The 24,331-nt window shown below is 36.8% G+C and overlaps 1 protein-coding gene across 1 annotated transcript; it reads left to right on the forward strand.

Annotated features, from left to right (window-relative positions):
• The first annotated feature begins 12,870 nt into the window (after nucleotides 1-12,870).
• Nucleotides 12,871-17,134, forward strand: LOC131153057 (putative calcium-transporting ATPase 13, plasma membrane-type). Its single transcript, XM_058105082.1, has 3 exons — nucleotides 12,871-13,290; nucleotides 13,487-13,693; nucleotides 13,890-17,134. The coding sequence occupies exons 1-3, from the start codon at nucleotides 13,144-13,146 to the stop codon at nucleotides 16,848-16,850; spliced, it is 3,315 nt and encodes a 1,104-aa protein (XP_057961065.1). The 5' UTR covers nucleotides 12,871-13,143; the 3' UTR covers nucleotides 16,851-17,134.
• Nucleotides 17,135-24,331: the final 7,197 nt, after the last annotated feature.

The raw sequence follows: 24,331 nt of genomic DNA on the forward strand, positions 1-24,331 counted from the left end.
ATGATGTATATTTCCTAATTCAATCAACCCGAACTCAGAATAATAACTATACTCGCATTTTCCCCAAGCTCACATATCTCATTTTATCTATGAAATTGTAAACCATTAACTATTTATCAACTGTACCTGAGTTCTTGCGGAATCACCTGCAGGGATCCTCTTTTAAAACTCCAAACTCTGAAACCACATCAACCCCAATTTAATCAATTCAAATTTCAGTATATTTTTTTATCTAACACAAATCCTAGGTCCAAAAATACCTAGTAATCATGAAAACCTTAAAATAACCTACTTACCCTGATTTTGGGATGGTGCCCAAGGACTCCAAATCAACAATCTGCTCCAGCTAAATTATAGAGAATCACCCCAAGATCAACGTGATAACTTCTAATTGTCGAAACGGGGTATAACTGTAGAGACTTAAAGTGGCTTATTGGGATCATCGACGCGGACACGTGTCTCATTGACGAGGAATTACCGAGAGGGCTATTTCAAGGCCTGAAATTTGTCAATGAAGGTTATGAGTTCATCAACGAACTCCCCTCTCGACCTCGTCGGTGAAGTGACGTGTCTTGTCGACGAAGGCCAGTGTATAAGTATACCAAAATCAGATTTCAGCGTAGGAAATATCACATACAGCCCTTCCTCTCTCTATATTTCCATCCTATCTACCTTCTCTCTAACTTTCTGGCTCGAGTTTTCTCCGAATCGATGATCCGAAGCCATGCTACTCCTGACAAGTTTCTCTTCATTTCTGCAGGAGTGGATCGTTGGTTAGGCTAACTTGGGAATCATCTCAAAAATTTGGGTTAGTTAATTTTAGTATTATTAAGTATTTGGTGTTTCTGGACTGAAGAGAATATATTAGGAAAGGAAATACTAAAGCTTTGTTGGGGAAAATGTTAATTTCAGGGTGTTATACTAGGAACACAATAGGTGAAGAATTGGGTATTTTGTGAGCTTCTCTGTAAGCCAGGTAAGGAGATAAACTAAGTCAGGATTTTCCATGAAATTATTTATTATTTTACAGTAATAAATTTCAGGAAAATATGTATATTTTATAACTATGTTTAGGAAATACTTTTGTGAATAGGGTTATGATTTAAACATGATTTGTCAGAAATCTTGATTTTAAAACAGATTTTATAGTCAGAATGTTACCCATTTCTGTGTGGCATAAGGTTAAATTTCCATGTAAATATGTATGTCAGAATAATATTTTTTCCCAGATCAAGTATGATATAATAGTTTTTGGGGTAATTATAAAACAACACGAGAACCATGATTTTATGATTCTAATATTAAACAGTACAGGAAAATTATGTTCAGTATATTATGACATGCCAACGCAGATGTCGTGATTTATGTTATGTTATGCCGACACAGATGCCATGATTCATGTTATGTTATGTCGGCACAGATGTCAAGATTCATGTTGGCGCAGATGCAATAATCAAGTATGATAAAAGAGAATTTATGAAATATGTACATGACGGTTATTATTATGAAATAAAAAAAAAAAGTTATGTTCAGTATATGGAACTTATTATATGATATCAAAACCCGAATGGCACGGTTTAGTACAGTTTTAGGAGCACGGTACCGTAGTTATATGTTCAGAACTATGATAGTGCTACCACACAATAAGTAGTGTGAGAGATGGCAATCAATGTGGCATCAGTGTAGAGTGGAGTTGTCTCCCTGGTAGTCCTAGGACCAGGTAGGGGCGGGCCTATCGTACTTATAGACTTATGAATTATCTAGCATGGTCAGCCAGCCATTGCAAGGTCCCTCCTTTGGGCTGCATAATCTAGTTATGTGGGGGTAAGACATGACACTAGCTAGCTATCCATCCTGGATGTATTTCAGTATTGTACAGTTATATAATATGATTTTCATGTATACCAATCTAGTATACTTTGTTGTAATATGACAAATCATGTTTTACTCAGTTCTACTATAGACAGATTTTACCAGATATGCTATTTATACTATTTATTAAATATAACACGAAAAAATTCATGCTGTCACACACTGATATTAGTTTACTTTTCCTACTAAGAGATGTCTCATCCTAGTTATATAAACATTTTAGGAAATCCAGGTAGAGGAGCAGATAGAGCTTCGCGACAGTAGAGACCGGTGGGGCTACCCTGCCTGAAGGGTGAGTTGTTGAGCTAGGGTCAGGTTTATTTTTGGGTTATGACCCTAGGGTACATTTGGCCTTTTGGTGGATGATTGTATATATAACAGGTTTAGTAGAACTCTAGTATTGTGATTGGCTGGATGATATGTATGTGATTACGTTTCCTACTGCCTAGGTATTAGAATGGTGTTTTGGGTTATTCCTGGTACCCATGGGTCCTGGTTGTTTATGTTATTCAATTGAATAAGATATCAGACTTATTATGTTAAATGAATTATGAAAAAAAATTATTATTATGGTAAAATAGGCAGGTCGTTATAGTTTGGTATCAGAGCCTAGGCTGTTAGGTTCCGTAGACTCTAGAATGCAGCAAAAACAATACCAGAGTATAGAAAGAGGATTTGAGGTTTTGTTTTCTAGTTTAGAGGCAGGACTTCCATGGTGGTTTTTGTGTTTTTCCTGGGGTGACGATTTCAGGAAAGTCATAGTAATCTATTGTCAGGTTGTGTTTCTAGAGTGTAAGATTGAATCTTGAAATAAGAAAAGGATGTCAAGATAGGGGATTTTGGTTAGATGCGTAAGTTATGGGATAGGGTCTCTAAGTCATGTTTATTGTCTTTTCAGGATGGACCCTGGAAGAGGTAGCGCCCATGCGAGCAGTAGTGACGGAGCAGCGCTTTTGAGTATAGGAGAGGCTAATTCTAATGTGGTATTACCCTGTATGGCTCAGCAGGTTATGACTGAAATCGCTAAGAGCTCCAGAGAGCAGGGTGGCCCATCTGTAGACCATGGGTGCACTATAGAGAAATTTACCAAGATGAATCCTCTAGAATTTTCAGGAGGATTTGATCCTACAGCTTTTGAGAATTGGATGTAGGAGATCAAGAAAGTTTTTGCAGTACTACAATGTACGGAGGAGCAAAGGGTCCTCTTCGCCACCTATAAACTGACAAGGGAGGTTGAAAGGTGATGGACTGCAGTGAAACTTCTGGAGTAGCAAAGGACAATGCTGATAGTTATAACATGGGACTGATTTAAAGAATTATTCTTTGACAAATATTTTCTAGCCACAGTCAGGGAAGATAAGGTGGAAGAGTTCTTGAATTTGAAGCAGGTAGGGGTGAGCAAACGGTCGGTTTGGTTAAATTCGGGTAATTAACCGAATTAACCGAAAAATTCGGTTAATATAAACCATTAACCTAACCGACCGAATTGACGAAAGACACCGAACCGACCCCGACCGAATTGCCCATTCGGGTAATTCGGTTAACCGATTTTAACCGAAATCATTTAAAATTAATTGTTAGAAATATAATACAATTATAATTTTTTTTTAAAACCAAATCCAACTTAATTAAATACCTTATTTATTAATTTTATTAATGAAAATAATATTTTACCATAAAACAAAGAATCCAAATAGGTTAATTAAACTTCTTAATGCACTTACATAAGCAAAATTTATATTCATAAATTATATTTAAATTTAATTAATTAGTAATTCGGTTAATTCGGTTAACCGAAATTTTTTTTACCCTTAACCGAACCGAAACCGATTAACCGAAATTTTGTAGAATTATAACCGAACCGACCGAACCGGGATTTTTACCCGAATCGAACCGACCAATTTCGGCCGGTTAATTCGGTTTTCATCGAATTTTGTTCACCCCTAGAAGTAGAGACAACAGTCGGTCCAACAGTACGCGGTAAGGTTTATTGAGTTGTCCCGCTTCGCCCTGTATATTGTTCTTAATGAAGTAAAGAAAGCAAGATAGTTTGAAAGGGGATTGAGGCGTGAGATCTATAGGCAAGTTATGGTGTTGAAAATACAGGACTTTGTTGATTTAGTTGATAGAGCAACTTTGGCTGAGGCCGGTGAGCGGTTACGTGCAGAGGCTCAGGGGCAGAGGAAGAGGTCCACACCTTCAAGCTTTTAGCAAAGGTTTGTTCGTGGTTAGTGGAGGAGAGAAAACTATGGGAGAAGTCAGAGGCAGGAGACTGGGGGTCGTGAGATTCAGGGTACTCAGACCTACCCTGTATGTCAAATATGTGGAAAAAGGCATCAGGGGGAGTGCCGAGTGGGGAAAGGTGTATGTTATCGTTGTGGAGGATTAGGGCATCTGGCACGAGATTGTCCTACACCTATTGGTACTGTTCCTGCTCCCAGGCAGTTCAGGGGAGGTTACGAGGTGCCTCGTGGAGGTCAAGAGAGGAATGTGGCCCCAGTGAGAGTTTAAGCTCTGACGCCAAGAGACGATGAGATGGCCGCAGAAGTCGTGATAGGTACCCTTATTGTTTTGTCATGTCATGCTATTGTTTTATTTTATTTGGGTGCTACTCATTCCTTTGTGTCTGCAAATTTCATTAAATTTTCTGGAGGCGAGACCCAGTTATTAGATGTAGAAATGCCAATAGCTTCACTGGATGGTTTAGTATTAAAGTATCATAGGGTGCTCAAGGGTTATCCTATAGAAATTCATGGGAGAGTGCTAACTGCTGATCTAATTGTACTTGACATGCATGAGTTTGATGTAATACTGGGTATGGATTGGATCACAACTAACTACACTAATATTGATTGTCATTTGAAAAAGGTGATTTTCAGACAACCAGGCAAGCAAGAATTCAAGTTTGTGGGGTTGCAGGTGTGTTCCCCGCCTTAGTTAGTGTCAGCTATGCAAGTAAGAAGGCTACTCCTAGATGGTTGTTAGGGGTTTATGGCTTTTGTAAAGGATGTGTCAAGAAATGAGTTGAAGCTTAGCAATACACCAGTGATTAAGAAGTTTCCAAATGTTTTTCTAGACGAATTACCTGGTTTGCCTCCTAATCGCAAGATAGATTTCCCTATTGATCTACTTCTCGAGACGGCATCGATCTCTAAAGTTCCTTACAGAATGGCTCCCACAGAGTTGGGAGAGCTAAAGAATCAGTTACAACATTTAATAGATAAGGGTTTTATTCGGCCCAGTGTAGCACCATGGGGAGCTCCAGTGTTATTTGTAAAGAAGAAGGACGGGTCTATGAGGATGTGTATAGATTACAAGGAAATTAATAAGGTGAAAATCAAGAACAGGTATCCTCTACCCCGCATGGACGATCTATTTGACCAGCTTTAGGGTACGCGAGTCTATCCTAAGATTGATCTCAGATCAAGCTACCACCAGGTGAAAGTAAAAGCAGAGGATGTCTCGAAGACAGCCTTCAGAACCAGGTATGGTCATTACAAATTCCTTGTTATACCTTTTGGTTTGAAGAATGCTCCTGCAGTATTCATGGATTTGATGAATAGAATCTTTCATCAGTATTTAGACTGGTTTGTTGTGGTTTTCATTGATGATATACTGGTCTATTCGAGGAGTTTTGAGGAGCATGAGGCACACTTACAACTGCTACTTTAGATGCTCAGAGAAAAGAGATTGTATGTCAAGTTCAGTAAATGTGAATTTTGGTTAGAGAAAGTGATGTTTCTAGGGCATGTTATATCAGGGGATGGAATTACTGTGGATCCCAACAAGATTGAAGCAGTAATGAATTGGGTTAGATCGAAGAACGTTCAGGAAATCAAGAGTTTCTTGGGACCGGTAGGATATTACCGTCAATTTGTTGTGAGATTCTCAACATTACCAGGGCCTCTAATGCGACTTATTAGAAAAAATGTCAAGTTTGAATGGGATGACAGTTGTGAACAGAGTTTTCAAGAACTGAAACAGAGGTTTGTCACTGCACTAGTGTTGATCATTCCGTTAGGGGCGATGGTTATGTAGTTTACAGTGACGCGTCTTTGAAAAGGTTCGGTTATGTATTGATGTAGCATGGTAGGGTTGTAACTTATACCTCCAAAAAGTTGAAATAATATGAAAAGAACTACCCTACCAATGATCTAGAATTGGCTGCAGTGGTACATGCGTTGAAGATTTGGAGGCATTACTTGTACAGTGAGAGATGTGAGATATTCTCCGATCACAAAAGTTTGAAGTACTTTTTCACTCAAAAGGAGCTGAACATGAGATAAAGAAGGTGGTTGGAACTTATTAGAGATTATGATTGCACCATTAGTTACCACCTAGGGAAGGAAAATGTCGTAATTGATGCTCTGAGCAGGAAATCAGTGGGATCAGCACTGGTAGCTATAGAGGTTCAACATCTGATCTAGATGGATCTGTGAGGGTCTTACTGGTGGAGTGGCATGAAGAGGGAAATTGTCGAGTTTGTACAACAGTGTTTAACGTGCCAACAGGTAAAAGTTGAGCACTAGAGGCCAGAGGGCCAGTTGCAACCACTTTACACCCCAGAGTGGAAATGGGATCATGTATCTATGAACTTAGTAATAGGTTTTTCATCGACATCGCATGGTCAGAATGTTATTTGGGTGGTCATTGATAGATTGATGAATACCACTCACTTCATTTCTTATTAAATTCAACTACTCCATGGACAGACTGGTGGAATTATATATTTAGGAGATTGTACGATCACATGGAATGCCAATGTCTAATTGTATCAAACCGAGACTCACGATTCACGTCACGATTTTGGAGAAGCTTTCAGGAGGCTCTAGGGTCTCAGTTATCTTTCAGCACAGTGTTTCATCCTCAGACGGACAAGCAGACTGAGAGGGTGATTCAAACATTAGAGGATATGCTACGGGCATGCGTGTTGGATTTTGGGGTAGTTGGACCCAGTATATGTTGCTGGTAGAGTTTGCATACAATAACAGCTATCAGGTCAGCATTGACATGGCACCTTATAAGATGCTCTATGGTAGGAGATGTCGATCTCCTCTTTACTAGGATAAGGTTGGTGAAAGGTGAGTTTTGGGACTAGAGATTGTGCAACAAGCATAAGATAAAGTTCGGCTCATCAGAGACAGGATCAGTGTAGCTCAGAGTCAGTAGAAAAGCTACGTTGATATGCGCTATAGGAAATTGGAATTTGAAGTTGGGAATCATGTATTTTTAAAGATAGCGCCATTGAAGGGAGTTATGAGGTTTGGAAGGAAGGGTAAGTTAAGCCTTAGGTTTATTGGCCCTTTCGAGATTCTTGAAAAAGTAAGGTCAGTTGCTTACCGACTGACTTTAGCACCAGCATTATTTAGAATTCATGACGTATTTCATATTTCCATGTTAAGGAAATACATCCTAGATTCCTTTCATATCATCAGTTATGCCGAGTTAGAACTCGGTGATACTTTGGCTTATGAGGAAACTCCAGTGCAGATTCTGGACAGGAAGGAACAGGAATTGCGCAATAAGAGGATTCCATTAGTATAAGTCCTGTGGAGGAATCACCCAGTGGAAGAAGCTTCTTGGGAGCTTGAGGAAGAGATACTACAGAAATACCCACATTTATTCAGCGGGGAGTAGCAGTAATTAGGAAAGATAACAGTAGATATGTAATGTTTCTTTTATACAGGTTAGTATATGTAATAATTTTCAGTTGTAGGTAGTATTTTTGGTTTTAGGAAAATTTTATTTTATGCATATTTGTAATCTCCCAAAACCTTGAATGTAACAACGGTATTCCTCCGCCATAAGTGAGGGTAAGTAATAAAATAAGTAGCCCATTTTCTTTAAGGGATGATGGATCGCTTAGATAGTAAATTTCGAGGAACAAATTTTTATAAGGAGGGGAGAATGTAGAGACCCGAAGAATTATAACAATTAAATTATAAAAGAGGGAGAAAAGGAAATTTTTTAAAAAGGTCACAGCTGGTTCTCGTCGATGAACGCGAAGCTTTTGTCGACGAAGTAGCTTATTGGGATCGTCGATGAGGACGCATGTCCCATCAATAAGGAATTATCGAGAGGGCTCTATCAGGGCCTAAAATTTGTCGACGAAGGTTATGAGTTCATCGACGAACTCCCCTCTTGACCTCATCGATGAAGTTCGGTGTATAAGTATGCCAAAATCATATTTCAGCGCAGGAAATTTCGCATGCAGCCCTTCCTCTCTCTAGATTTTCATCCCCTCTACCTTCTCTCTAACTTTCTAGCTCGGATTTTCTCCGGATCGACGATACGAAGCCACCACGCTACTCCTGGGAAGTTTCTCTTCATTTCTGCAAGAGTGGATCGTTGGTTAGGCTAACTTAAAAACCATCCCAAAAATTTGGGTAAGTTAGTTAATTTTAATATTATTGGATATTTGGTATTTCTGGACTGAGGAGAATATGTTAGGAAAAAAAATATTAAAGTTTTGTTGGGGAAAATGTTAATTTTAGGGGGTTGTGATGGGAGTACTACAGGTGAAGAATTGAGTATTTTGTGAGCTTCTCAGTAAGACAGGTAAGGGGATAAACTAAGTTAGGATTTTTCATGAAATTATTTATCATTTTACAGTAATAAATTTCAAGAAAATATGTATATTATATAACTATGTTTAGGAAATACTGTTGTGAACAGGGTTATGAATTAAACGTGATTTGTCAGAAATCATTATTCTAGAACAGATTTTAAAGTCAGAATGTTACCCATTTCTGTGTGATATCAGGTTAAATTTCCATTTAAATATGTATATCAGAATAATATGTTTTCCCAGATCAAGTATGATATGATAGTTTTCAGGGTAATTATAAAACAACACAGGAACCATGATTTTATGATTATAATATTAAACAGTATAGGAAAATTATGTTCAGTATATTATGATATGTCCGCATAGATGTCGAGATTCATGTTATGTTATACCGGTGCAAATGTCGTGATTCATGTTATGTTATGCCGGCGCAGATGCTGAGATTCATGTTGGCACAGATGCCATAATTAAGTATGATAAAACAAAATTTATGAAATATGTACATGACAATTATTATTATGAAATACAAAATAGCTATGTTCAGTATATGAAACTTATTATATGATATTAGAACCCGGATGACATGGTGTAGTATAGTTTCAGGAATACAGTACCGTAGCTATATATTCAAAATTATGATAGTGCTACTACACGACCAGTAGTGTGGGAGATGGCAATCGATGTGGCATCAGTGTAGAGTGAAGTAGTCCCCCTAGCGGTCCCGGGACCAAGTAGGGGTGGGCCAATCATACTTACATACTTATGATTGATCGAGCATGGTTGGCCAACCATTGTTAGGTCCCACCTTCAGGCTGCACAACCTAGTCATGTGGGGGTAAGACATGACATTAGCTAACTATCCATCCTGGGTGCATTTTAGTATTATATAGTTATATAAGATGATTTTCATGTATAGCAATCTAGTATGCTTTATGATGATATGACAAATCATGTTTTACTCAGTTCTGCTACAGACGGATTTTACCATATATGCTATTTATACTGTTTATTATGTATAACACAAAAACACTCATGTTGCCACACACTGATATTAGTTTATTTCCGTTACTGAGAGGTGTCTCACCCCAGCTATATAAACATTTTAGGAAATCCAAGTGAAGGAGCAGATAGAGCTCCGCGACAGTAGAGACCGGTGGGGTTACACTGTCTGAAGGGTGAGTTGTTAAGCTAGGGTCAAGTTTATTTTTGGGTTATGACTCTAGGGTACATTTGGCCTTTTGGTGGATGATTATATATATAACATGTTTAGTAGAACTCTGGTATTGTGATTGGATGGATGATATGTACGTGATTACGTTTCCTGCTGCATAGGTATCAAAATGGTGTTTTGAGTTTATCCTTGGTACCCACGGGTCTAGGTTGTTTATGTTATTCAATTGAATAGGATATCAGACTTATTATGTTTAATGAATTATGAAAATAAAAATTATTATTAGGGTAAAATAGGTAAGTCGTTACAATAACGAAGGCAAATCTGAAGAGAGAAGGGAGAAGCATCGAAAGTAGATAGAGAAAGTGAAAGAGGAATTGATTTTCTCGCTGAAAATGTGATTTTTGGCTATATATAGGCAGTTGTCGTGTCTCGTCCCAAAAAGGGAGTTCGTCGAAGAAAGTAGTGATATCGTCGACGAACCATTAAGGTCTGAAATTCCCCTCTTGGTATCTCTTCGTCAACGAAACTCAGGTACTCATCCACGAACCATACAAGTAAGTTCGTCGGTGAACCCTAGGGGTTCGTCGACGAACCCTAATTTTGCCCTTCTTTTAAATTTTCTTTTCTCCCATTTAACTCCATTTTCCTTACGAACCCTAATTTTGCCCTTCTTTTAAATTTTCTTTTCTCCCATTTAACTCCATTTTCCTTATTATTATTTAATTGCTATTATATTTCCAGATCTCTACAATTATACTTTCCATAACATAAAATTCACAAATTTTTATACCTTTGTACAATGCTTCTTGTAATAAGAAAACAAAGAAGTAATATGTTTTCTTTTCTTGGATTAATCTCTTTGCGTCCAAACTAAACTTAAGGAAATGTAGAGGGAAGACGGTGTTGGAATGCTATTAGTGCCCACAATGGAAGCCATGAATTCCAGCCAAGTTAAAACTGCATAATAAACGTTGGATCTTGAAAAACATTAGGGAAAGAAAAGAAAATTTAGAAATTATTATTATTATTTTTTTATATTTGATTATCAAAAAAGTGCAAAAGAAAATATAAAATATAATAAATAAATAAATAAACAAAATTCTTTTTTTTTGTAGTATAAATATTTGATTATCCCTAATTTTTAATTATATCATAATAGATTTTAATTTGAATATTATTTGACATAAAGAGAAAATCAAGTGAAAAATAAATTTCTTTCTTAAATATTTTTTTTTCTTTTTAAAATAAAATATTTGATCCAAATGGACCGTAAAGGTTCCATTTTTTTTTTCCCTTTTTCTCTTTTGGGTGCAGAGTTACAAGTTTGAATCTCAATTTCATTTGGTTATTTTTTAATTTCATTTCTATATTCTCTAGTGCATTGTATTTATTTATTTTTTTTCCTTTTTGGTAGTATATTTCGGGGTTGTGCTTTGCATCTCCCCTATTTCGCCATGAATTATAAAGGAGAACAATCCAATTGCTCAAGATGTTGGATTTCATGTCTTAGACAATTTTAATTTGCTTTTCAATAAATCATTGGTATAGAGAAGGGAGCAAACTGACAGATGCTTTGATTCAATAAGATGTTATGGAGAGGAATAGTTTGTTTATAAAAAGTAATCAACTTCCTAAAATTATCAATGGTTTGTATAACTTGGAGAAGATAAGTACAGCTTATATGAGGTATATTTAGCTGATTTCCTGTTAGTATTGGTTTGTGCTTATATGAGGTTTTTTTTTTTTCTTTTATTTGTCTTGTTGTCTGAGGTTTGTTTTGTAGATCCTTATTTTGTTTTGTTTAGACTTTTAGCACTGTTTTGACTGGATGTTGGTATTGTTTTTTGAGAGGCATTTAAAGTCTATTATAATCTCTCATTGCTTGTCTTGTAACCATAGTATTCTTTCGTCAAAAGTGAGGGTTTATCCATAAATAAATGGAAGTGTCGTCCTTCTTTTAAAAAAAGAAAAAAAAAATGAAAAAGAAAAAGAGATTAAATAGTTCACATTGGGTCATTACTTATTAGTACAAAAGTTGAGTAATACATCATTGGGTAATTTTTTTTTTTTTTTTTTGACAATATTTCATGCACTTAGAACAAAACTATTACGTTAGGTTCTATACAAATTATGTCCTTGTGTCAAAATTTTGCCCATTCCATCATTCCATTCTCTTGCAATTTTTCAATTTGAAAGAAATTATATTGTATTGAGACAGCTAAATATGGTTTAGTGACATAACATATAGGAAAATGAAACTAAGTTTTCAATTGAACTTTTCTAGATTTTGATGAAACTTAATATAATTTTATACTGTGTTTTATTAAAAACTATACAAATCTAAATTTATCATCGAATTATGTACTCTCAAATACAAAGTGAGTGCATATCACCAAAAAAAAAAAAAAAAAATTAGCAATGGAAAATAGTATGTGTTGGAAGTTTACAAGCGAATATATTAATATCTTAAAAGTTAAATTTTAAAATTTAAAATTATTACTCTAGTTAATGTAGAATATTAATGTACACCTATTGTGATTATAAAATCTTTAGATTCTCTTCTTACAGTCCTAACGCTAGTTAGTACCCTATCATACATATCTTTAACGACTTTAGCACATCTAATGCATACCTCCTTATTTTCGAAGGCCCATCAAAGAACTTCCCCATGCACTCTATCATATGCTTTCTCTAAATAAATAAAAATCATATGTAAGTCTTTTTTTTTTTTTTCCCTTCTTTTTTTTTAAAATTTCCATTAAATAGTATTTCATATGAAGAGAAAATATAATAAAAATTATTTTTTAAAAAATCCCCCCCCCCCCTTTTTTTTGATCTCCTAAACAAAATCTTTCATAAAAACTGGTTGTTTCTTTTGAAGGGAAATTGAGAGATCAGCCATGTGTTTGGGTCTTGTCAGCAAGGTATGTAGTCTAACATGATAAGAATTGATAGCTAATGACATACTCACTTAGATTCATTATTCTGCAAAAAAATCAATTTAAGTTTGAAGAACACATATTTAAATAATTTTGAGTAGCCATTTATCTAACTATATGTTTGTACCAAAAAAGTAGAATGGAATTATAAATAAAATTAAAAAAAAATAAAAAAGATGATTGAATCAAATTGCCTTTACATGTTCTTCTTAAAACGTTAATGACCTGGTTTTTTATGCAAATTTTAAGTTGAAGGGTCAAAAGTCATGAGTTAAAAAAGAACTTACAAAACCATCCCGCCGCCGGCTACTGAAACTATGGAAATTTTAAGGACGCGTGCTTTCCCTGTAGCTTCCTAACACGGAAACACGTCTGCCCATTGGAAAATTTGCTCTGTTCTCATACACCCTCTGATCACGCTTCTGCTCTTTAAATAGATTCCTCTTCTTCATGCTACCCTACTCCATTCGTCCAATTCGTTACTTCATTTTCCGGCACCGTGAGCACCGACATCGGAAAAAAAGGCGATTCTATTGACGTACGTATACTGCCCTCCGGAACAGAGAGAGCGAGAGAGAGACAGATAGAGGATGCGTGGGCGGCAGCGCTGGGTGGTAATGTGGCGGAGCATCCTTTTGGCCTTAAGGGCGGCTTGGCTGCTCGCCGGAGGAGGAAGACCTCGATCTCGTAATGCTCCTCTCATCCGCATCGCCTGCACTCCTTCCCCACACACACATGTAAGTTTGTCCCCTACTTCATTCTCTCTCTCTCTCCACCGTGTCGCAGGTTTTAAAATTGGAAGTGTAGATGAATTTTGACTGAATTTGGGTAAAATTCGACACAGATCTGCATTCAACTAATTCATTCAAACTCAAATCCAAGCTCTCAAATATGGGAGATCAATGAATTTGCTATGCATTCATGTATACACAGGCGGAGTCGAATGAGAAATTAAAAAGCTCCGGCGAGCACTCAGTAGTGGTGATCCTCGGAGGGAACTCGTCAGCTGGAAGTGGAAGTCGGAGAGAGCTTTGGCGGAGGATAGTTTTGGCCCTGAAGGTGAAGGTATGTCGACTGTTCAATGAAAGGAAAGGTTACACTCCTATCACCATTACCGCCCAGACCCCTGCACAAAGCCCTGTGAGTTTGCCCACAAATTTTGAAGAAATCGAAGTATCAAATTCCTTTTATAGCATGTTTTTTCATGCACTTAACCCACATATATGATCCATCCTAAAGTTTTGTTGAAGCATCTGTACGAGTTAAACTGTCAAATCAAATTTTGTTGGTTCATCATCTGTATGATTAATAAACAAATTTTGGTAACTGGAAACAGACGGCAGGGATTGTAGAAATTAGATCCGTTCCATCTCAAGTGTCCCTGAGTGTCCATTCTGGCAACATAGAGCTCCCACACGAAAACATAGCCAGTATCGTCAAGAAAAGGGACTTGAGTTCCCTTCGTGAACTTGGAGGTGTTCAAGGAATCGCAGAGGCTCTCAAAACTGATTTAAGCAATGGACTCCCTGGTGGTAGGGAAGATCCTGGCCTTCGATATGCAGCCAGCCTGCGCTGCAAAACAAAAGCTCTGGCATGCAGCTTCTGTCACTCCCTCTTAAAAGCTTCCAACAACCTTATCATTGTCCTCCTGCTGCTGTCTGCGGTTCTGTCATTGTGCTTTGGCGTCCAAGAGGAAGGCCCACAAACGGGCTGGCGCACAGGGGTCATGATAATTGCCGCTGTCCTCATATTATTATTAGTTTCTTCAATAAGGAACTTCTGGTATGAAAATGCACCCTGGTCACCTGAAAGGCAGAAGCTGTCAAAGGAGAAGGAAATAGTAGTCAGCGTCTTGAGGGGGGGATGCCAGCAGCAGATCTCTATAACTGATGTTTCGGTGGGTGAAGTTGTTGTCTTAGAGAAGGGATGTAAGGTTCCTGCTGATGGTTTGCTCATATCCTCTGATTACTTAGAATTGGATGATGGATCAAAGTGTGTTATTAATAATGAAAACCCATTTTTGTTCCATGGTGCAAAAGTGAGTAATGGGAATGGTTCCATGCTTGTGACATCCGTGGGATTGAACACAACTTGGGGTGAGATGATGAGCAAGTTAACACATGCTCCTAACAAAACCCCCTTACAAACTCAACTTGACAAGGTGAATGCTCGCACGCAAGTTATTGGGCTGCTAATCTCCATTATCAACCTCATAGTATTATATGTTCGCTTTAAACTAGGAAAGGAAAATGACGAGTCTGGAAACCCAGATTTTAAGGGAAAACTAACTCCAGTTGAGGAGTTCATGGAAGCTGTCAAGAATCTTATGAAACAAAAAGTCAATTTTAACTTCTTGACAACATCTCTTATCATGTTGGTTGTAGGGATAGTGGAAGGATTTCCTTTCATCATTATGGTTGCCATCACTTACTGGAACAAGAAAATGTCCAATAAGGCCTTTGCTCAGCACCCATTAGCTTGTGTCGACATGGGTTCCGTTACAACCATCTGCACTGATAGGCTAACATCACACCCACCAGAAGTTGATACGTGCTACATTGGTGAAGAATATATCATGGAAGACTCGGACTCTGCAAAACTTGCTAACGTTGGTGAAGCTCTGCGAAATGGAATCAGCACACCCATTTTATCCCCCCAGAGCCCTCGTTGCTCAACAAAGGACCCGCTCTGTACCTGGGCCAGAAAGAATTTGGGCATGGATATGGAGATTTTGGAGCAGGAACAGGAGATCCTTGAGGCTAAAGAATTGAACTCTAATGAAGAAGGGAGTGGGGTTTGTGTGAGGATGAAAAAAGATGACAAAACCAACATCTTCTCACATTGGAAAGGACCTGCAAAAACAATATTGGCTATGTGCTCACACTATTATGATAGTGCAGGAGAAACAAATGAGATGGATGAGGACAAAAGGATGGCATTTGAGGAAGCCATTGGGCATATGCAATCCAAACATCTCAAAACTGTCGCATACGCATTCAAGCAAATTGATATCCCAAAACTCGAAGGGAATAATTTAATCTTGATAGGACTGGTGGGCCTGAGAGACACATATTGGCCAGAAGTCAGAAAAGCAATGGAAGCTTGTAGAACCAGTGGAGTTGACATCATACTGATCTCAGAGGACAATGTAGCGGCATTAGAAGCCACAGCACAAAATGCTGGAATCCTTGGGCCTAACTCATATGCGAGGGTGCTTAAAGGTGAAAACTTTCGAAACTGCACTAATGAAGAGCGGTTGAATATGGTAAATCAAATCTCTGTGATTGGGAACTCCAACCCTCATGACAGACTCCTTCTGGTGGAGTGTTTGAAACAGAAAGGCCATATAGTTGCAGTAATTGGTTTCGGAACAAATGAGACTCCAGCACTAAAAGAAGCTGATGTGGGGCTTGCAATTAGGACTTTGAGCACTGAGACGGTGGTGGAAATTTCTGACATCGTCCTATACAATGGCGATTTCAGTTTTTTGCCCACCATTTTGCAGGGTGGAAGATGTCTATATGGAAACATTAGGAAGTTTATTCAACTTGAGCTTATTATGATCATTGCAGGGATGTTGACCAACCCTGTTGTCATATTATCCCTGGGGGACTTGCCAATGACATCAATTCAATTTTTGTATGCAAACCTGGTTGTGCCCGTTTTAGGTGGCTTCGCTCTTTTGACGGAGCCACCAACAGAAGAACAAATGAAAAAGGGACCTATATGTCTGAGTGAACCGCTTATAAGCAAGATGATGTTGAGAAACATAGCCATCCAAGCTTTATCTCAGGCTGCCATTTTAGTGACCTTTCAATGCAAAGGACAGGCTATGCTGAGTATCAATCAGAAAGTAAAACAAATAATGATCTTCAATATTTTTGTTCTCTATCAGGTTTTCAATATGTTCAATGCAAGAGAGCTGGAGAAGAAGAACATTTTTAAAGGTATGCATCAGAACCACTGGTTATGGGTTGGTGTTTTCACCATTGTAGCATTTCAGCTGGCATTTATCGAGATAGCACATAGAGTTGCAGGTAATGCAACATTGAATTGTAAGCAATGGATCATCTGCTTTCTGATAAGCATGGTTTCCATGGTGATGGATTGTGCTGGGAAGTTCACATGGGGCTTCATCAGCGACCACTTAATGATACCCTCTACTCCCTCAGAGTCGGTTTTCGATCTTGAACTTCAAAAATCAGTTTCTAATCTTGCACTTCCAGAATCAGTTTCTAATATTGAACTTTGTCAAACCTCCACTCATCGACGGCCAACCCATAGGATCCCATCATAATTTGTGGTTCAGAATAACTAGTCATATCTTAGTTTGTGGTTCAGAATATACTAGTTATATCTGTAGACAAAGTTGCTATTGCAATAAATTTAAGAATACATAGCTGTAAATGTAATAATTTGTAGTTGGCTCGATTATGGCTTCTATTGTTGGAGAAGTCTTTAAAACTTTTCTCCAGCATTTTCTTTGAATTTAGATTTTGAATTTTAAATAGCTCTTCTTTATACACAACACTCTAGATATGCACTAATTATTATGAATAAGACAATGCTAATTACTGGAAACTGTATTCTTCCTCGGCTCCTCCCCTTCTATCAGATCGCTACAAATATCCTATTTTCTAATATTATTTGGGTACATGTTGTTCTTTCTCTTACTGTCATCATGCTGATAAGGAAGATTTACAGTGATTGTAAGTTTTTGCTTTAGGACTGTGGCTTCTTGTGCAACTCACAGGCCAGCAGCCAGCTGCATCCCTTTCTTTTTATTTTCTGTCTAATTTATTAGTTTTTTATTATGATAATTAAAATTAATCTACAACAATATTCTAACATCTATCATGGCTGGAAAAAGAGAAATGCAAGAATACATAGAAAACGGGTATGAAGAGAAACTGTGTACTCTTTGTTATTATTGATATTGTTTACATAGAAGATCCAACTTACAAAGAGGAGCAAAATCATCTAATTATGCAATCTGAGTAAATTTCATCTCATAGCACACAAAATTTTTATTATTGTCATTATTGAATAAGAAAGAAATCATTTCAACTCACATGACAATTACACGAAAACTCCTTGATAATGAAGCAATTTTCTTAGAGATAGCCATCAATGATTGAGTGTGAAGATGCAAAGAACTAGCAGGGAAAGAGGAAGCTCTTGATAATTTAATGAGAAGAAGCAATGAGGTTATTGCACGAAAAGTCAAGGTTTGGAATGGTCTCGTGGGCTATAGATTGAGAAGAAAACCAGACAACTGCAAAGGGTGAACTCCCAAAAAGAAATTGGACAGACACACATTGGGAGGACAACTTTCGTATGAAGGTTTACCACTAGTCAAAGGATAAGCGATGCCAATTTATCTGATGTCCTGCCTAGTGTCATTCTTAACCATTTTTTTTTTTTTTTTTTTTTATGTTTTACAAATTTTTGGTCATCAGTTTGATTTCACTTCAACAATCTCAATAACCACAGTAAATTGAATCGAACTGAAAAATTATAAATATTTTGAATGTCTTACCATATACATCTTGATAAAAAGTATTAATTTTAGCATCAAAAATATAATTTTCAAATTACACCGCTTCGTTAGTTGGATATTAACCCAAAATATGATTTAAAAAAACTTTGACTAATCAAACAAAATGGTCCAATTTCAGTTCAATATTTCAGTGAAACGGAAATTTGATTTTTGTTAATATTTTGGAAATTAATGCAAACCATTGTTAAAAATCCTTTGGATAATCACTCAAAATGGTTCGATTTCAGTTCAATTTTTCAAAAACTTCATCTGTTTAATATTTAAATCCTTGGTTCAGCTAACCATGTCAATCTCTAACCAACGCGGCAATGCCATCCCCCCCCCCCCAAAAGCACCCCAAGGGGAAGATTAATAAATATTTAAAATTACTTGGGAAACTATTCTAGATGAGAGTCTGTCACAGTGAAGTAGATCATGGGCAGTCATCTCACAAGTCACAAGCACACGGATTCTCTGGAGTGGAGTGCATTTCATATCCTTCATGTTCCCTTACCCCACCTTGAATCTTGGCTTCCTTCTGTAATTGCCATGTGAAGCCTATCATCTAAATCATGTCTACAAATAAACTGGCCAGATTACCCAACCCATTTTGGGATCCAAGTAAAAATCATAGAGCCACCGAAAATTGATATGGTATCAAAGATGAACCTCCAACAAAATGAGGAAAACAGCTCCAGTCCCTAACTAACAATGATCTTCTGACCTTAGGTTTTGACATAATGCATGGCGAAATGACAGTAGTTGTGAAGTCAGAGATTCATAAAAATCTGAATGGGAGATCCTTGATGTATGGTAAGAAGTCTAAAAGAAATAGCTAGCTTCTCACCGTGATGAGCCAATTGTTGACCCACCCATGTGGGTGCATTTATTTTCTGCTTAGAAAGTTGCAGCGTCGTTGTGCATGCACAGCCTCGAGCATGCATAATTCTTTTATTGCTGCTTCATCTCAATGCTCCTCTCTGATATATATATATATACTGCTTTGTAAAGCTGTGAGTGTGTGTGAATAGTATACAGAGAGTAGAACCAAGTGAGCTGAGTGTGTGTGGCAGAGAGGTTAGTGCCGAGAGTTGAGTTGAGCTATGTTACTCCTCTTTTGTATCTCTCTTTTTGATCATTTAGTGAGATTACCTCTCTCCCGTGGACGTAAGCCGAGTTTGGTCAAACCACGTGAAATTAGGATAGCTTTCCCAAGAGGGGGGGGTGAATTGGTTTATTTTAAAATTTTAACCTCTTTTGACTACTTACATGTTTTAATATAACAACAAGAAAATAAATCAATCAACTAATAACCACAACCAAAACAAACCACAAGATACTAAAAATTTAAACACACAACCCAACCAACCAAAGTATAAAATTCAAACAAACATGCAAGATTTGTTAAGCTTTTTGTCAGCTGCCTTGTGAATGTTTGCAAACCTGCTTTGAATGAAATTTGTATTTGCGCTTCTCTTGATTAAGATTTCCACAAATTAACCAACGTACTCCCTTTTGGGTTTCTGCAAACGTTTAATTAAAAATGTACTTTCTAAATATCAAAAGTCTTCCTTAAATATGATTTTTTAAGCCCTACATCCTGCACTTAGCGTACACAAGAATATGTTGTGCAGAAAATAAAGAGTAACGAAGAGAGAGACACATAGAGATTTTAAGAGGTTCGGCTTCAACATAGCCTACGTCCTTGCCCTTGGCAAACCACCAAAGGATTCCACTATCGTAGTTCCTTTATCGCGCGGAACAACACCTTTACAAGCACTTTTTCAAATAGGCTAGAGTCCGTCTCTCCAAACGATGTACTCTCATTTGGTCAACGATCCAACAACCTGGATTCGTCCAATAACTACAAGAGAAACAATAAGAGAATGTGTACAAAGAGTGCTCACACAAAGAGCAAGTTAGTACAACTCAAATCTATGTACATCAAAATTTAAATATCAAGAAAGAAATACACTTTGAAGCTCAAGAATAGAATTCACCAAACTCCCTTTTCTCTAGATGAGAAATCAACAAGTAAAACTCAGGGATTGATGATCAATGATTTCAGAACACTAGCACTTTCAGTTTGCAAAAGTTGAGCAAGTAGGAACTTTGAGAGCAAGAGAGCTTAGAGAAGAATTTTCAATTCTTGGTTAGTTTTGATTTGCAAAACCATGTATTTATAGGCTTTCAAAAGAGTTTTGGTGTTGCCCAAGTTTACTTGGAGTATTTCCCAAATTTTTTAGAAAATTTGGAGTACAAGCAACTGATATTTAAAAAATAAAAGTTTTGAAAAATTTGCTCGTTAACAGTGTTCAGACGACTGAACCTTCGAGTTTAGTCTTTTGAAGTTCCTTAGCCTTTGAAAAATTTGAACTGGATACAGGGTCAGACGACCGAGGTTAAGGATCAGATGACTGAAGTGTCAGGTTCAGACAACCGAAGTCTGAGCTTAGTCTACTAAGGTGCTTCTGCCAGTTACTGTCTTTCACCAATAATTCTTCAGACGACTAAACTTATTCTTCAAATGTTTGAAATAATTCTTCAAATGACCGAACTTGAAGTTCAGTCTTCTGAAGTTGCCACTTCAGGCTTCTGAGCAGAAACTTTAGTCTTCTGAGGTACTTGTTTTTTGATTTTTCAATTCCAATTCAAAATATGGTTTGCTCTCCTTATTTATTCTTTTATAAAAAATTTTCCGGGGTTTTTAAATAGATATCTAAGTCCATATAATTCCCCTAAAGAGCTTCAAAAGATATTTCAATAGATATTTGACTTTGAAGTACTTACATTGTTCTTCCTAAAACCTTATACTCTAAGCTTGAAATCATCCACTTTATATTTGCTTTGAAATCCCGTGGATGTTAGCTTAAGCTGGTTTTAGCTTCCCATGCTTTGATCAGTATAGTGCTGCTTTAAGCTTCTTTTGGATCACTTGTTAGTTTATGTAGTTTGATGGTCCACAATAATCCTTGTTTTCTTGTCAAACCTGAAACACCATAACTCAACCATTCCAAGTTAAAATGTCCTTTTTTTGTTATCACCAAAACTGATTAAAAATGCTAGTTAGGCCAACAATCTCCTCTTTTTTGATGATGGCAAACAAGGAGTAAAGATGAGGGTTTTTTGAAAAATACTCCCCTTTACTATACGCATCCGATAAAAATTAAATAAACAAGAAAACATATCACTCTAGCATATCATTCAAGCATGTCAATATAAGTCTTTTAAGTTCACTTTACCATACATGTTAAGTTCATTTTACCATACATGTTAAGTTCACTTTACCATATTACTTTAGCATATTGCTCATATTTCATGACTTTTTCATTTTGTATTATCTTAGCTAACAACATTTTCTCACTCTTTGTCATTATTCAAAAAGAACAAGTTATAGGAAAGAGAGTCATTTTTATAATCAACAAGGAAGTGTTTACATAAAGAGGTGTTACATCCAAAAAGTGTCAAAAACCAACAACAACAACAAAAAGAGTCCAACCAATACACTGTAAACAAACCACAACATTAGCTAGTTACTAGTTATCTATGCTTAGTTACATTCAAAAAGTTTCATAGTAGCTAGTGATCTATGCTAGTCGCTTCCTAATGATTTTCTTCTTCTTCTTCGTGGCCTTCTTCCTCAGAGCCTTCTTCTTCTCCTTCTTCTTCTTCTTCTTCTTGGCCTCCTTCTTCCTCAGTTCCTTCTTCCTCTTCATATTCTCCTTCTTCTTTAGAACCTTCTTCCTTGCCCTCAGTTTCTGCATCAGAGCTATCAGCTTCACTTCGAGGGGCTGAGCTGATATCCATGGGATCACCACCCCTAGAAGATTTAGCCTGATATTCCTCAATTCGAGTGACGCGTTGATCAAGAGATATAAATTTTTCTTTGATACTTTGATGCCCGGTGCGCACTTTAGATGAGAAACTAGAGAAATCTTGTTGAAGGGATAAAAACCATGAAGGTGCATCGTGTGAAGATCCCAGATCCTGTATGGGAGAAGAAGGAGCTACTGCTGAGGCTGCAGCTGTTGGTGCACACTGAGTTCTGCCCGTTTTCAAGTACCAACCCGAACTACCTTTGTCATACCCCATTTGTTTTAGGGTGGTAACATTAAAAAGACCATAGCGGGTTCTCTTTACGAAGAATTCAGAACTATTTGAGATATGAAGGTGGGCGAAAAGAAAAGTAAGTACACCTCCATATGGAAGAACAACTCGGGAGGACTCTAGTTTGGCCCACATCCATTTGATAATTAAAGTGGCCAAATCTAGTTTCTTACCTTTGAGAAGACACCAAAGGACGAAGCACTCCATGTATGAAAGGTGGTCAAACGAACCTTGTTTGGGAAGGATGTTATAGGCAACAATTTTGTGTAAAATTTGAGCTTTCAAACTAAGTTGCTTATATAAAGGAGGATGCCCAAAATAGATAGGTTTGCTGTCCATGATCAATGGGAGAAAAGTTTCAGGAGTAAATCCTTGTTCTAAATCCAAGATTGAGCGAGCATAGGATATTCGAATTCTATTGGAGTAATTTTGAAAATAGGAGATAATTTCAAAACTTAACAGAATTTTCTTCCCTTTTACTTCAGAAGAAAAAAAAAATCCCATTTTCATAAGTCAAATTCGCATAAAATATTTTAATAAGATGCGGGAAGATGCCTTTCAGTTGCTGAGTAACAAAATCATAACATCCTATGTTTTTTAATAAGGGAAGGATTTCTAGAAATTCAGCATTGAGGAAAGAGACATCCAACACCTTACCTAGAATGGGATCAATGGAGCCGAGAGAAGCATGGTAACGAAGTTTGGCTTGAGGTGCAACAAGCCATTTGTCAAGGTTGTGCTCATCCCTTCCTGACGAAGAACCATGATTGGCTGTTTGTTTAAAACGAGGCATATTGAGAGTGTAAAGACCCGAAAAATTAAAATGATTGAAATAAGAAAATAGATAAAATAACAAATAAATAAATAAAAGGAATGGCGTGGGAAAAAGAAAAAAAAAAAGAAAAAAAGCTAATTGAAATAAGAGAAATATATATATAAAATAGATAAAATAACAAATAAATAAATAAAAGGAATGGCGTGGGAAAAAGAAAAAAAGCTAATTGAAATAAGAGAAATATATATATAAAATAGATAAAATAACAAATAAATAAATAAAAGGAATGGCGTGGGAAAAAGAAAAAAAAAAAAAAGAAAAAAAGCTAATTGAAATAAGAGAAATATATATGCAAAGTTAACTGAAGAAAGAAGAAGAAGTACATAGGCACGCCACCCCCCCCCCTCTAGAATTTTTATTTTACCTGTGCGTTCGTTTCCGTCTCTCTCTCCCTCAATTTCTCGGCGGATTTGCATTGGATCGGAAAACGGAAGGTGTCGTTGGATTCCTGGTTCCACTGCCGACATTTCTACTGGAGCAAATTTATCGTGGGAATGGCTTAGGCACTGCTCCTGGGGAAAGGTAATTTTTCCCCATTTTTTTAATTTTGCTTTAAATCTGTCGTTAAATCGACAATCGGGTACCACCACGTGGTTCTAGTCACGACTGTCGTCATTTTGACATAAGTAAACTTCCAATTTAGGTTTTTTAGGCCCCACTCCAAAGGAAGAGTGGAATTTGGGAAATTTGGCAAATTAATTAAATTTGCAGGTATAACTGTTAATTTGAAAATTATGACCCTAGAAAATATTTAAATAGTATTTTATTTAGTAATAGTTTAAATGGAATTAGGATTTTTAAATCAGGGTCCGGGTGAGCGCCGCGGGCATCGGTGTGGAATTCCTATCGGTGTAGTTCGAGAATTCATGTAAGGGGGAAATTTATGTATTAAATCAGGTTTTTATGAATTAAAAATGATTATGTGTTATTTATGTATGTATATTTTTATGTGGGTTTAAAATACCAGCCATGAAATTTATATTTTCTGAGCCTAGGATTGTCGATATAGTTATGTATATGTGAAAGTAAACGAATGAAAGTGAAAAGAATTTTATGATGAATTAAATAAGAAATAAAATGTATTTACAGTGTATAAATAATAATTATGGGTTGGCTTATTTTGTAAGGAATGTATATGAATTTTATTGCGAAATTGTGTGGCATGAGATTCTATGCATATATATGTTAAATGTATGAGATGCAGGTTAAATAAGTAAAATACTATGAATAAAATATGATACAGATTACGTTGCCTATGTATGTTCAATGCAACCATGTAAATGTAAGACAGCTGAAA

This window comes from Malania oleifera, chromosome 4 (genome assembly GCF_029873635.1).
Source record: "Malania oleifera isolate guangnan ecotype guangnan chromosome 4, ASM2987363v1, whole genome shotgun sequence".
Lineage (NCBI taxonomy): Eukaryota > Viridiplantae > Streptophyta > Magnoliopsida > Santalales > Ximeniaceae > Malania > Malania oleifera.

What these genes read in the sequence shown, in the direction of transcription:
- LOC131153057 (XM_058105082.1), top strand. Translation starts at nt 13,144, where the DNA reads ATGCGTGGGCGGCAGCGCTGGGTGGTAATGTGGCGGAGCATCCTTTTG. An exon ending in CTCCTTCCCCACACACACAT is followed by an intron (nt 13,291 to 13,486) that starts GTAAGTTTGTCC and finishes ATGTATACACAG; the next exon opens with GCGGAGTCGAATGAGAAATT. An exon ending in AGACCCCTGCACAAAGCCCT is followed by an intron (nt 13,694 to 13,889) that starts GTGAGTTTGCCC and finishes AACTGGAAACAG; the next exon opens with ACGGCAGGGATTGTAGAAAT.